Raw genomic sequence first — 13,474 nt, forward strand, 5'->3', positions numbered from 1 at the left:
GGAGCGACCCCTTAGGCAAGAGTTGTTTCCCGGGGAGGCAAATTATTTTTAGCCCATTTCTGCCCCCCCTCCTAATATAATTAGACCGATCTGCCCTCAGGGGGGGGACAGAAACCGATGGACACTAGGGATTTTTTTATTCTTTTATGCTTACGTATAAGGGGAGCAGCTACTTTGGCAAAGGGCCGCTCCCCGGGGGGGCAAATTATTTGTAGGCCTTTTCTGCCCCCCCCCCCCCCCCGGAGGCAGATCAGCCTAATATAATTAGGCCTTTGCTGCCCCGGGGGGGGGGGGCAGAACCCTCTAGACACCAGGGATATATATATTTTTTTATTTACTTTATGGTTTTATGTATGGGGAGCCACCCCTTAGGCAAGGGTCGCTCCCCATGGGGGCACATTACTGTTAGCCATGAATGCCCCCCTTGGGGGCAGATTGGCCTATTTTTGGAAGGCCCATCTGCCGCCTAGGGGTGCATAAAGCCCACCAGAGACCAGTGAAGATTTTTTTTTTTTAAATAAGAGGGTGGGAGAATGGCCATACTCCCACCCCAAATAAATGGGGCCAAAGTTGTTCTGCCCACCAGTGGGCAGATTGGGCAATTACCCCTGATCCACACGCTGCGGGATGGGGGGGGGCAGAAAGTCTATTAGATGCTAGGGAATTAAAAAAAAGAAAAACTAAAAATTGTGGTGTGGTGGCTACCAACCAGTATGGGCCTCGTTAAGCCCCCACCCCAACTGAAAGGGGTAACAGTCTTTCAGCTCTCCCCTGCACACTAAAACATCTTATCCCACAGCAAGCAAGAGGACATTTGATTATTTTGGGTTTTGGTTTTACATTTGGGCCATGAGAGCTTGGTAACTCTCAAAATCTTCCCACTTGGAATGGTGAGGGATGCACTTTTTTGACTTTGGGACGCTGCCATGTAGAAAAATCCACAAGACCTAGACACATCTGAAAAGTAAACATCTGGTTGATTCCAGGGTGGTGTGCTTCACATGCACCCGCATCATTTTCTTACCCACAATGCCCTGCAAACCTCCAACTTTGCTGGAAATCCCACATTTTCCCCACATTTCTGTAATGGAACCTTCGGGAATGTGCAGGAATCCACAAAATTCTTACCACCCAAATTGTCTCTTCTATACCGATAAAAATTCTGCTGCACTTGTCAGCCGAACAGTGTTTTTTTTTCAAACTGCCCTTTTGGACCCACTATGGTTCCCCCTCAATTTTGACATGCTTTTGGCTCTTCCCTGTCACAGGCACTTGGCCCACCTACACAAGCGAGGTATCCGTTTTTACCGGGAGACTGAGGGGAACGTTGGGTGGTAGGAAATGTGTCCCGGTGCGGTGATCCAACACGGAAATGTGGGAAATATTAGATTTTTGTAGCTAAATTTGAGGTTTGCTGAGGATTCTGGGTAAGAAAACATTGGGGGATCCAAGCAAGTCACACCTCCCTGAACTCCCTCGGGTTTCTAGTTTTCAGAAATGTCTTGGTTTGGTAGGTTTCCCTAGATGGCTGCTGAGCCCAGGACCAAAAAGGCAGGTGACCCCCCCCTAAAAAAACAGGTAGTTTTGTATTTGATAATTTTGATGTGTTCAGATAGTGGTTTGGGACATTTCCTGTCACGAGCACTAGGCCTACCCACACAAGTGAGGCACCATTTTTATCGGGAGACTTGGGGGTACGCTGGGTGGAAGGACATTTGTGGCACCCTCTCAGATTCCAGAAATTTCTGTCACTGAAATGTGAGGAAAAAGGGTTTTTTTGGCCAAAGTTTGAGGCTTGCAAAGGATTCTGGGTAACAGAACCTGGTGAGAGCCCCACAAGTCACCCCATCTTGGATTCCTCTAGGTGTCTAGTTTTAAAAAATGTGCAGGTTTGCTAGGTTTTCCTAGGTGCCAGCTGAGCTACAGGCCAAAATCCACAGCTAGGCACTTTGCAAAAAACAGCTCTGTTTTCTTTGGGAAAATGTGATGTGTCCATGTTGTGTTTTGGGGCAATACAATAGTAAAAATGGGGTATGTCCCAGTAAAATGCCAAAATTGTGTTGACAAATTGGGTTTTCTGATTCTAGTCTGCCTCTTCCTGAAAGCTGGGAAGATGGTGACTTTAGCACTGCAAACTCTTTGTTGATGCCATTTTCAGGGAAAAAAAAACAAGCCTTCTTCTACAGCCCTTTTAAAAAAAATTAAAAAAACTTTCATTGTATTTTGGCTAACTTCTTGGTCTCCTTCGGGGGAACCCACAAACTCTGGGTACCTCTATGATCCCTAGGATGTTGAAAAAAAGGACGGGAATTTGGCGTGGGTAGCTTATGTAGCCCAAACGTTATAAGGGCCTAAGCATGAACTGCCCAAAATAGCTAAATAAAGGCCTGGCACGTGAGGGGGAAAAGGCCTAGCAGCGAAGGGGTTAAATACGGCACATCCCTGCGTTTTGAAACTGATGGAGCGCAGCACTGCTAAATTTGACGCAGCGTCGCACTCTATCATTTTCTCATGAATCTGGGCCAATGTGTTTAATAGAAGCTCTAATCCCTTTCACATTCCACCCATTAGGAAGCAATAGTGGGTGTGCCCATAGAGATTATTGGCGGATGTAATAGATTATCATGGTCAATTTAAAATATCAGAATCCCAAATGATTAAGCTTTGGGCCTGTTAGGTGTGATACTCACTTGCCAACATCAAACATGGGTCCTCCCTCTCTATCCTTTGCACCTGTGCCTCAAGGAAAACCCGGAAATCGATTCCTTTCAATTGTGAGGGTGCTCGGAAGAAACGGGCAGGGATTTTGGTGGCCACCTGAGGATTTTCGGCTCCAAAGCCTAAGTTGTACAAGATGCCCTCGGCGTCTTCCTGACAGAAGTCCAGGAGTTCAGTCACACTAAGAAAAGACAAAGGTCAGAAGCATAATCAGCATTTATCTATGACTTCAGAAGAACTGGAGACTGTTAATTAACACTGACAGTATGAGTTGAATACGACACTGTGATTGAGCTAGGCTAGCTAAGGTGGTTTAGGCCCCAAGAGTCCAACATATGCAACTTGGAATGAACCTTGTTTCCAAGCAAGGTCATCTCTGCTTTCTAAATCGTATGTTAGTCATTGCAAAGCATCTCTAGACCCTGTGTAGCAGTGCATCACGTGCTGTTTTGGTATGTTGAATAGCAGGTAATCTATCAGACACCCAAACATGCTATATGGTCTGCCTGTTACAGAAGTTTTTTTGACATATTTAACATAAGACAATGAACTGCAATTCTATAAAAAACAATCTTCCAAGTGTTTACTAACAAAACAAAGGGTTGTAAAAAGCTATTATAACTAATGATGGACTGTGCATCGGGAGGTAAACAACATACACAGGTGAAGTACAGCAGAACAGTACTAGTACTTGCGCCCCACCCATGCACAGAACAATTACAACACAAATTCAGCAGTAAAGTTTACCTTCACATACAGAAAGGCTGCAGATTAATAAAAGCATAGTGAGTTTTCCTGCAAAACACTATACAGGCACATCAAGACATCAGCGGTTCAAGCTTTCTTAAACTCACAACATAAACAGGTACAAGATAAACGGGAGACTTTAAACTTCACAGCAACAGCAAAACCCTAACACATACAAAAAATATTCTTTATGGCCATCAACAGTGAAAACTTCCTCGCCACACATATAGAAGGGATATCATGGGTGAAGATCCATCTGCTGAATTTCATCGCCCAAAAAAAAAACCTTACCTGGATCCGCTCTTATTGGTCTCACTAGATATTCTACTGGACGCCATGCTGTTGCCCATTTGATGTAACCTGAGACATGATAATCTGTCCAAAAACGTTCTGCTTAAAAATATAGAGGCAATAGAGCATTAAATATAAGTATAAGTAGGTAAGTCGTTGTTTAACCATCCATAAAAAGCAAAAAGACAGTTTTTCACTTAAGAGTCCCATCCAAGTAGCACCAAGGCAATGACGGAGAAGTGACGGTGATTTTAAGTAGGCTGCAGTAACACTGGGCACCACAAGGTGGCAAACAGATGACGCTGATGGTTTCGTCATCTGTAATCTACTAATTTTATGTAAATGCCACGTATTTCTCTACCTCTACTTGCACTGGCTCGTGTGGGCCTCTGTTCTGTAAATAACCATGAAGGATAGCAAACAGACGAGAAAGACCATATGATATTAACTTAATATGACCTCTCATTTCCCCCCCAACCTTTGTCTCACGCCAGAGGACTACCACTTCTTATGTTGTTGGAGCGAGGAGAAACTTCTATGTAGGGGAACAGTACTGCTGATTGGGGCAGCACTAGTACTGCGAGCATATCTGCCAACTACACAACTGGTTTGAACAGATGCTTCTGGAATACTATGGAAGCAGGAAAGTCAGTAGGAGGGCATCAGCCACGTCTTCCTATTTTTTATAACCTGCATTGGAAGACCCCACATCCTTCTGCTAAATTACTCAAGGAATGTCCATCCTTTAAGTAGGACAACCATTAATGCCCTCTCTTTGTTTAGCTGTCAGATTTCAACTAAGTTTGTAACAACCACAATCCTCACATGAAACAGTAACGATCCTACTATTCATTTAAAACGTCTAGAACAATACTATTTTATTCCTCCATCCAGTAGGCTTCATTTATTAAAAATATGATATTGATATCAAAGCTCAATCCTAAATCAAGTAATAGGTCAACTATTAGAAATGTCTGGAAAATATGATGCACTCGCCGGATATTATCAAGCTATGAGTGAGTTATTCTCATATTTTCAGTGCAGGCATTTTTACAGATCATTATGGCCCCGATGAAGTGTGTGTAGCTCAAAATGAATTAAGCTGAGATCAGAGTTTTATTTGCTAAACATTTTTAAGGTAACTTTTTTACGGAATTGAAAATTACAGTCTAACAAGAATGTTCAAAATGCATATATTAAAGTTAGAATATGCACAATGGATCAAGCATAAAAAACTATTGTTATTTCATTTTAACCTAGTTTCATATAAACGGGGCATCACTCAAAATTATAAGTGGTACGGATAATATTACCAATTAACTAATTTGAAATGAGAGTGGAAACATTAATTTCACTAACTTAAGTGAATCTTCCATTATAGCTGTTAATTCAAATGTTTGCATTCATTCGCTTTGTAATGTAAATTGAAAGACAGTAATAGAATATACAAGATCAATAAGTGGGTGACCATGAATTCTACCTAAATTATTTTTTCACCAATATTATTTTCACTTAATAACAAACTACTTGCTCCCATTTTTCCACTCTGCAGAATTCTGAGTCACTCATCAAGAGTAAGAATGTACAATATTAAGTAAACTAAAAATATATAACGATATACATGCCATCCATATTTTGTATGGAATCGTGGAGCCATACCAACCCAACTTCTTTGCACAGAAATTCTTCATCTCACACAGTTGAACATGCCAATCTATACACCTTTCAAACATTGTTTTACAAACAGAATGACACTGTCTCACCTTTTTGTGGTTTTATAAACTCCAGGTAACGGCATTGCTGAAAGTAAGAAGAAAAACATATCCACTAACTACAGTGAAAACCAAAGACCTATTTGCAACCATGTGATCACCCTACTAAAAATATATATATACAGTGAATGGAACTGCACAAGTAAGATTTCAAATACCATTGTTTGGGATACATTAAAATAATGTCGTACCCATCTTAAATATCATGTAGTGGTACTCAGGTTTTAAGTCACCAAGATCTCAAAGGTAGAAAAGGGCAGATTTAAGAGTCCCTTATGGCAGATATTGCTACATTAGTGAATTTTTTTACGCAAATGTGGCGATATTATGGCAAAAGTGCTGCGCCATATTTTTAAAGTGTCAGGCTTTAAAAGAGGGCATACCATTGATAACAATGGGCCCATGTGTACTGTTCAGGGTTAGCACCAACATTTTGGTGCTAACCCTGAACAGTACATCAATAGCGTAAAAAATGTTGATGCTATTGCCCCCTACACTGCGCCATGGTGCACTGTATTTTAAATATGGCGCACACATGGTGGTGGGGGGGCGCTAAGGGGCGCGAGCACTTGGTGCAGCTCCTCTTTTCTTAAATCTGCCCCAAAACATTTTTTATAATTGATCAAAGGTGCTTCAAATGGCGACTAGTATTTCTGATGGAAAACAAGAAATATACACTCTGCCACTCAATATCTTGAACTAGATTTAGTAAAGCAGACAAATCACAAACCTTCTTCGCCGCAGTACAGCAACGCTAGCGGCATGAGCGTCCCTGGCACAGGACAGCCTTGGTAGTAAGCACAAATCCATTGATTTTGTTTTTATTGAATGTGCGTAAGATAAAGGTGTTCTCTGTGTCTGAGCTGTAAGTCTCTGGAAAACACTACAGGGCTGATTTAAGAGCCCCTTGCTCCATATATCACCATCATTTTTTACTGCAAATGTGGCAATATAATGGCAACAACATTTCACCATGTTTACAAAGTGGAGCAATGCATGCATTGCACCACTTTGTAACCCTTTGCGCCACATTGTGCATGTGCCATGCATAATGTATGCAAAGGAGGCGTTCCCTCGATAGGGGGACCGCAAAAATTGCACAGTGGAATCTAGGAGATTCCACTGTGTTATTTTTTGCGTCTACTTTTAACACCTGCTCAGAGCAGGCGTTAAAAGGGGGCACACCATTGGTTACAATGGGCCTTTGTGTACTGTTCAGGGTTAGCGCTAACCCTGAACAGTACATCAATAGGGTAAAAAATGTTAACGCTATTGCCCCCTACCCTGCACCATGGTGCGCTGTATTTTAAATACGGTGCACACATGTTGGCAGTAGGGGGTGTTGAGGAACACAAGAAAAGCTGCACTGCACTGGGTGCAGCGCCACTTTTCTTAAATCTGTCCCTCCCTACTTTTAATGTAAACCTAAAAGGAAAAAGGTACACACAGGACCTTCAGGACAGTGTACTAGATATTAAATTAAATAAGAAAATATATTTAGGGACTAAAACTTACTAATATTAGTTCTTATTGGTGAGATCAAGTTCCAAAGTAATGTTTATAATATTTTCAAATTCAGTCACCACAGTGACTACACGTGCCCCAATGAGGAACAGTGCTGAATTTCCTAATCCAATGTAAATGCTAACTGGCCTTTCTATCAACCTCCTGAATTACATTTATAGCCTGGAAGGACCATTATGATGCTAATAACCAAAGGTAGCACATCCATTTTTATTTGAGCGTCAAGCTTTGATCATAGGCTTACAACACCTTCCCTAACCCCTGACTGACAACCTACTGTACCTTTTTTACGACAAAGAAAACTGAGTTGTTACCAGAAACAGACATGGGCCATTTTTAAGACTAGAGTGCAGTCAGTACAAGCCGCTACTGCTCACGTTCAGGAAGCTGCTGTTTGCGTTGAGGAAGCTGCTGCTCAAGTACAAAATCTACTTGAGCAGAAAGATGTTAGCGCCCATTTGTGATCCACATGGTGCAGTTTGCAATGATTTTACAGCACAGGGGAACCTCCTGGCACTGAAAATCAGCACAAATAGCACAATTTACCTAAACACCTATCGCTCTCAGAACTCCATGTAGCGCAGCAGGGTTTTTTTGGCACTTCAGTCTTCCGCTTAGCAGAACTCCACCCAGGTCTAACTGTGACTCAGAAATCGAGATGCTGGTACCTTTGGAGTCTGAGAGAAGTGTGGAAGCTGAGCGCATTACAGAGCTAGGAGGTTAGAGATTGCCTTTTAAAGGTATTTTCCATGGTACAGAATACCTGAGAGATCCATTGGCAGAGACGAACTGAGTGTTGGGCTCAAGCTTGGCCATAGGGCAAACATTATGAGTCTGACTGAACAGCACTACCAGAAGGCAACTCTAATTATGGGCAATAAAGACTCAGAAAATGTAAGACTGTTCCAAACATCGCATCAACTGGAAAATTGAGACAAAGTTCTAGCATTAGTTCAGGAAAGACAGAAGCTTCACAGTCTATGAGAGCCCTGCCCAGCCCAGAGATCTTTGTCACTTATTGAACCCCTCTTCATCATAAACTCCTGCTCAGCTCATCAATCTATCAATCAGGTGTTGTCTGTATATCGCAGCTTGCCATCTGAATGGGTATCCAGGCTCTTGCTGCAGGTGTTTTTTCAAAAAGCCAGGTTTTCATTCCCTTTCTGAAGTGGGTAAGCAAGGCTGTGGCGTGGCGTGGAGGTGGGGAGGGAAGGCATTCCAGGCTTTGGCGGCAAGGTGGGAGAAGGAGCATCCTCCGGCGCAGCAACGGCATATACATGGTATTTTTGAGAGGGCGAATTGTGCCAAGCGGAGGTCCCAGGATGGTTGGTGGAGGAGAAGGCTGTGGTTCACGTAGGTGGGTTCTTGGTTTTGGATGGCTTTGTAGGCATTTCAGAAACTTGAAGTGGGATCTTTTCTGGATCGGGAGTCAATGGAGGTCCTTTTTGTGTTGGGTGATGTGGGTTCTCTTGGGCAGGTTGAGGATCAGTCTGGTATCTTGGCATGACTTCAGTGGTGGTGCTTAGGTAGTATGCATTGCTGTAGTCCAGTCAGCTGGTGATGAGTGCCTGCGTCACTGTCTTCCTTGTGCCAGTGGGGAGCAACCTAAAGATCTTGTGGAGCATACAGAGCATGTGGAAGCAGCTGAGGAAACTGCATTGACCTGGCATTTCATGGAGATTTTACTGTCGAGAATGATGCAGATGTTGTGGGTGTGATCTTTCGGTGTGGGTCCGAGCTCTGCTGGCTACCAGGAGTCTTTCCATAGGGTTGACGGTATGCCGAAGATCAGAACCTCAGTTTTGTCCATGTTGAGCTTCAGGCAGTTGTCCTTCATACAGGTGGATATGTTCTTCATACAGTTGTGGAAGTTAGTCTTCATCTTGGATGGGTCTGTTGAGAGCAAGAGGATGAGCTGTGTGTCCTCAGCGTAGAATATGATTTTGATGTTGTGCAATCTCACAATGTCATGTGGACATTGAAGAGTGTTGGGCTTAGGAAGGAGCCTTGGGGAACGCTGCAGATATGTGCTTGACCTGCCATGTGAAGAGGGGGAGGTGGAATTTCTGGATGTGTCCCATGAGGAAGGATGCCATCCATCTGAGCGCATTGTATGTGATCCCAATCTGGCATAGATCAGTGCGTGGTGGGAGTAGGTGTTGAAGATGTTGGAGAGGTTGAGCAGGATCAAGAAGGCTGCTTCTTCACTGTCGTCAGGGCACAGATGTCATCTATTACGGTGATCAGAGCTGTCTCAGTGCTGTTATTGGGTCTGAAGCCTGATTGGGAGGGGTCTAGCAGGCAGTTTCTCTAAAGGTGTTCGGCGAGGTGGCGGCGGCTGATGGCCTTCTCCAAGACTTTGGCGGGGAACAGGAGCAGACAGATCGGGCGATAATTCTGGAGCTCACTGGGGTCTGCAGACCACTTCTTGAGGAGGGTTCTGATCTCTGTGTGTATTCAGGCTTCTGGAAAAGTAGACATGGTTAACAAGGGTTTGAGGATGGTGGTGAGCTGGCGGCTGATCAGGGCCTCTTTTGTTTGTGGCTTTGATTTGGCAGTGGTAGTCATTGAGGGCTGTTTTGAAGGTGGCTCGGTCAGCGTGGTTCTTGCAGGTGTGCCATATTCTCTTCAGTTGTTTGTCCATGCATGTTGATTTGCTGAGTTCTGGGGTGCATCAACTGGCTGTTTTGGTGGTTGTGTGAGTCTTGACTGGTTTGGTCGGGGTGACCAGGTCCACAACACTGGTGATCCAGATGTTAAAGTTCTGTACTGTCAGAAACTAAGTTGTTGCTGATGTTAGGCTGTGAGATGTTGAGGTGGTCGGGCCATTCCTACTGAGTGACTTTGGTCCAACCACAGGAGGGGGCTTGTGGTGAATGGGGGTGGTGTGGGGAGATCCAGCTAGGGTGAAGTGTATGATATAGTGGTCTTACCAGGTGAGTACCATGGTGTTGCTGCAGCTGACTTTGTTGCTGGATGCAAAGATGGGGTCAAGTGTGTGTCCTGCTTTGTGCGTGGGGCCCGTGACCAGCTGCTTGAGGCCGATGTTGTCCAGTCTTTCCAGTAGGTCGGTGGTGTTGGTGTCAGTGGAGTCATCCAGGTGGCAGTTGAGGTCTCCCAGGAAGACGTAGTGTTTGGATTTAATGGCGAGCTGGGTGATGAATTCAGTAATGGCTTCGCTGAGGCCGGTTCTTGGTCCTGGTGATCTGTGTGCCAGGGTGCCTTTGATGGTGGTGCTGTCATTGGTGTGGAACTGGAAGTTCATGTATTCCACGATGGGTGTGGTTTTGACATTAGTGATGCTGCAGGTGATTCCTTGTGTATGGTGGCATGCCACCTCCATGTCTGTTGGTGAGGTTGTGGTGTTTCATTTTGTAGCCAGGGGATGTTGCCTTGGTGATGTCCGGGGCCGAGACGGGGTGGGCCAGGTTTCAGTGATTAAGGTTACGCAAGGGGCAAGGTTGGATATGGTATCCCAGATTTCGGTTGTGTGTTTGCAGATCGATCTGGGTTGAACAGGATGCACCGGAGTTGTTCCAAGGCCGTATCCGTCGACAAGGATGGTGAGGCATTGGTGGCAGTGATAGCGGTCAGTCCTGTGGTGGAGAAGTATCGGCAGTGGGTCCCGCTGTGTGGTGAAGTGATGAGAGGCAGCAGTTATTGTTGTATCTGGGGTCAGGAGCATGGAGATCCATGGAGGAGTAACTGTGGGGGTGAGTCAGGCCAGGGTTCCTGGCGCTGGCTGCAGTCCCTGCATGGATAGGCACAGGCAGGCTTGCCTTTGGCGCTCCTTTGGCACGCTGGCAGCTCACCTGTTGCACGTGCCAGCTACACATGCCCGCTGCGCAATCATGCAGTGGCCACCATAAGTAGTCCTGGCGAGGAGGCACGATGGTGGCAGGAGGGGAGGGGAAAATAGCAGGAAAAAACAGACAAAATACAGGCACCAACAGGGCATAGCAAGGAGGCAAAGCAGAATGGGGCTGCAAAAGGCTCCGAAAAATGACAATATAATTGCACTTTACAAAAAAACACTTTACAATAAACAATTACTGTGAAAGCAATTACACAATGTGGTGGGTCAGTCCAGGCGGACCGCAGGATCGAACTGGAGGGCTCGTGTGCTGCAGCTAAGCATCAGACACGAGGAGCAACGCAGAGGCAGCGAGGGAGAGTGCTTAGACCAGGGTCAGAGGCTAGTCCTCATCTAGGGGCGGATTTAATATTTGGCAGACGGACTCCACCAGGGCGACGGAGTATATTACTGAGTCCCCCTGCTGATGTATCTACCTGCTAAATTTAGAAACATTTGTCTGCTGACAGGGTTTTCCTGGTGGTGACAGACAGTAAAAAACGACTATACATTCACTCATCTGAATTTGGCGGGTGCTGTTTCTCTGACAGCCCTCACCACGTCAGGCCATCTGAGAACAGAGGCAGTCTCAATGTCGCCAATCTATGGTCCACGTGCATTTGAATTCAGAGGACTGATCCTTATATTGGGGGTAAGGACATTCCGTCGTCATTACAATGGATTATGATTACTGCCAATATGTCAGGCTGCTAGTGTGCAATCTTTAGAACTGTTTACTTTAAATGGATTCTCTAGATAATGAATAGGTCTAAAAGAAGCAAAGCCCTTGCCCTTATAAAAAACCTACTGACTTATACAAATCAGAACCTATCCTATGGGGGAATACATTATGCTTTTATCACTGAGATTTTAATGCAGTCCCTTTATCAACATCCTTACTGGGAACTGAAATTGTGATTTTCAACAATAATGGCTGCAGAAATGATCCAGCATGTCTCCACTTGATAAACCTGCTTGATGACATCAAAAAACCTTCACATGTGCATTACCAGCCTAGAATCATGGTCTGAAAATAAAAAATATTGTATCAAATTGCCAGGCTGATTTTATAATGAAAACCAGCACTGTAGATCCAATGTTCAGGTTCCATTTGCTCCTGGAATAATATATCTCACTTGGGATTACATGTGGTGTTAATAAAACTGCCTTCGGCTTTTGGTACTGTTCCCGGACACCTGCTGTGGAGCTTATTCAAAGCTCTGGCTATTTTACCTGGCCTTCTGAATATTTTGGTAATGCTCCATGTTAGACCTGACAGCCTTAGGGTGGTCACCCCTAACTTTTTGCCTGCCTCCCTCCACTTTTTTGGACACCGTTTTTGCTGGCTTTTAGACTCTGCGCACTTTATCACTGCTAACCAGTGCTAAAGTGCATATGCTCTCTCCCTTTAAACATGGTAACCTTGGATCATACCTGATTGGACTATTTAATTTACTTATAAGTCTCTAGTAATGTGCACTATACAGTATGTGCCTAGGGCCTGCTACTAGTGGTCCTGCAGCACTGGTTGTGCCACCCACTTAAGTAGCCCCTTTACCTTGTCTCAGGCCTGCCATTGCAAGGCCTGTGTGTGCAGTTTCACTGTCACCTCGACTTGGCATTTAAAAGTACTTGCCAAGCCTAAACCTCCCCTTTCTCCACATATAAGTCACCTCTAATGTGTGCCCTAGGTAACCCCTAGAGAAGGGTGCTGTTTGGGTGAAAGGCAGGACATGTACCTGTGTAGTTTACATGTCCTGGTAGTGTAAAACTCCTAAATTCGTTTTTGCACTACTGTGAGGCCTGCTCCCTTCATAGGCTACCATTGGGGCTGCCCTCATACAGTATTGAAGTGGTAGCTGCTGATCTGAAAGGAGTAGGAAGGTCATATTTAGTATGGCCAGAATGGTAATACCAAATCCTGCTGACTGGCGAAGTTGGATTTAATATTACTATTCTAGAAATGCCACTTTTAGAAAGTGAGCATTTCTTTGCACATAAATCTTTCTGTGCCTTACAATCCACGTCTGGCTGGGCTTGGTTGACAGCTCCTTGTGCATTCACTCAGACACACCCCAAACACAGGGTACTCAGCCTCAGTTGCATCCATCTGCATTTTGAATGGGTCTTCCTGGGCTGGGAGGGTGGAGGACCTGCTCTCACACAAAGGACTGCAACAGCCCCTACCGGGACCCTGGCAGACAGAATTGAACTGAAAGGGGACCTAGAGCACTTCTTAGCCACTCTTTGAAGTCTCCCCCACTTCAAAGGCACATTTGGTTATAAAACAGGGCCTCTGCCCTACCTCATCAGACACTTGCTGGAGATAAAACCTGAACCAGAACCTGCATCCTGCCAAGAACTGCCTGGCTGCCTAAAGGACTCACCTGACTGCTTTCTACAAAGGACTGCTGCCTTGCTGTTGCCCTGCTGCCTTGCTGAACTCTTGTCTGGCTGTAAAAGTGCTCTCCAAGGGCTTGGATAGAGCTTGCCTCCCGTTCCCTGAAGTCTCAGGACCAAAAAGACTTCTCTTTTTCATTTGGGCTCTTCGTGCGCTGAAAATTTCGAC

The 13,474-nt window shown here is 44.8% G+C and overlaps 1 protein-coding gene across 1 annotated transcript in view; it reads right to left on the reverse strand.

Moving 5' to 3' along the window:
- Positions 1-13,474, reverse strand: part of TESPA1 (thymocyte expressed, positive selection associated 1) — a 523,617-nt gene that overhangs the window by 11,968 nt on the left and 498,175 nt on the right. The window contains exons 7-9 of the mRNA XM_069231034.1: positions 5,520-5,556; positions 3,757-3,855; positions 2,691-2,899 (exon numbers count right to left, since the gene is read on the reverse strand). Coding sequence (XP_069087135.1) covers positions 2,691-2,899; positions 3,757-3,855; positions 5,520-5,556 — 345 coding nt within the window. The remainder of the gene's footprint in view (positions 1-2,690; positions 2,900-3,756; positions 3,856-5,519; positions 5,557-13,474) is intronic.

This window comes from Pleurodeles waltl, chromosome 4_2, assembly GCF_031143425.1.
Source record: "Pleurodeles waltl isolate 20211129_DDA chromosome 4_2, aPleWal1.hap1.20221129, whole genome shotgun sequence".
NCBI classification, from domain to species: Eukaryota; Metazoa; Chordata; class Amphibia; order Caudata; family Salamandridae; genus Pleurodeles; species Pleurodeles waltl.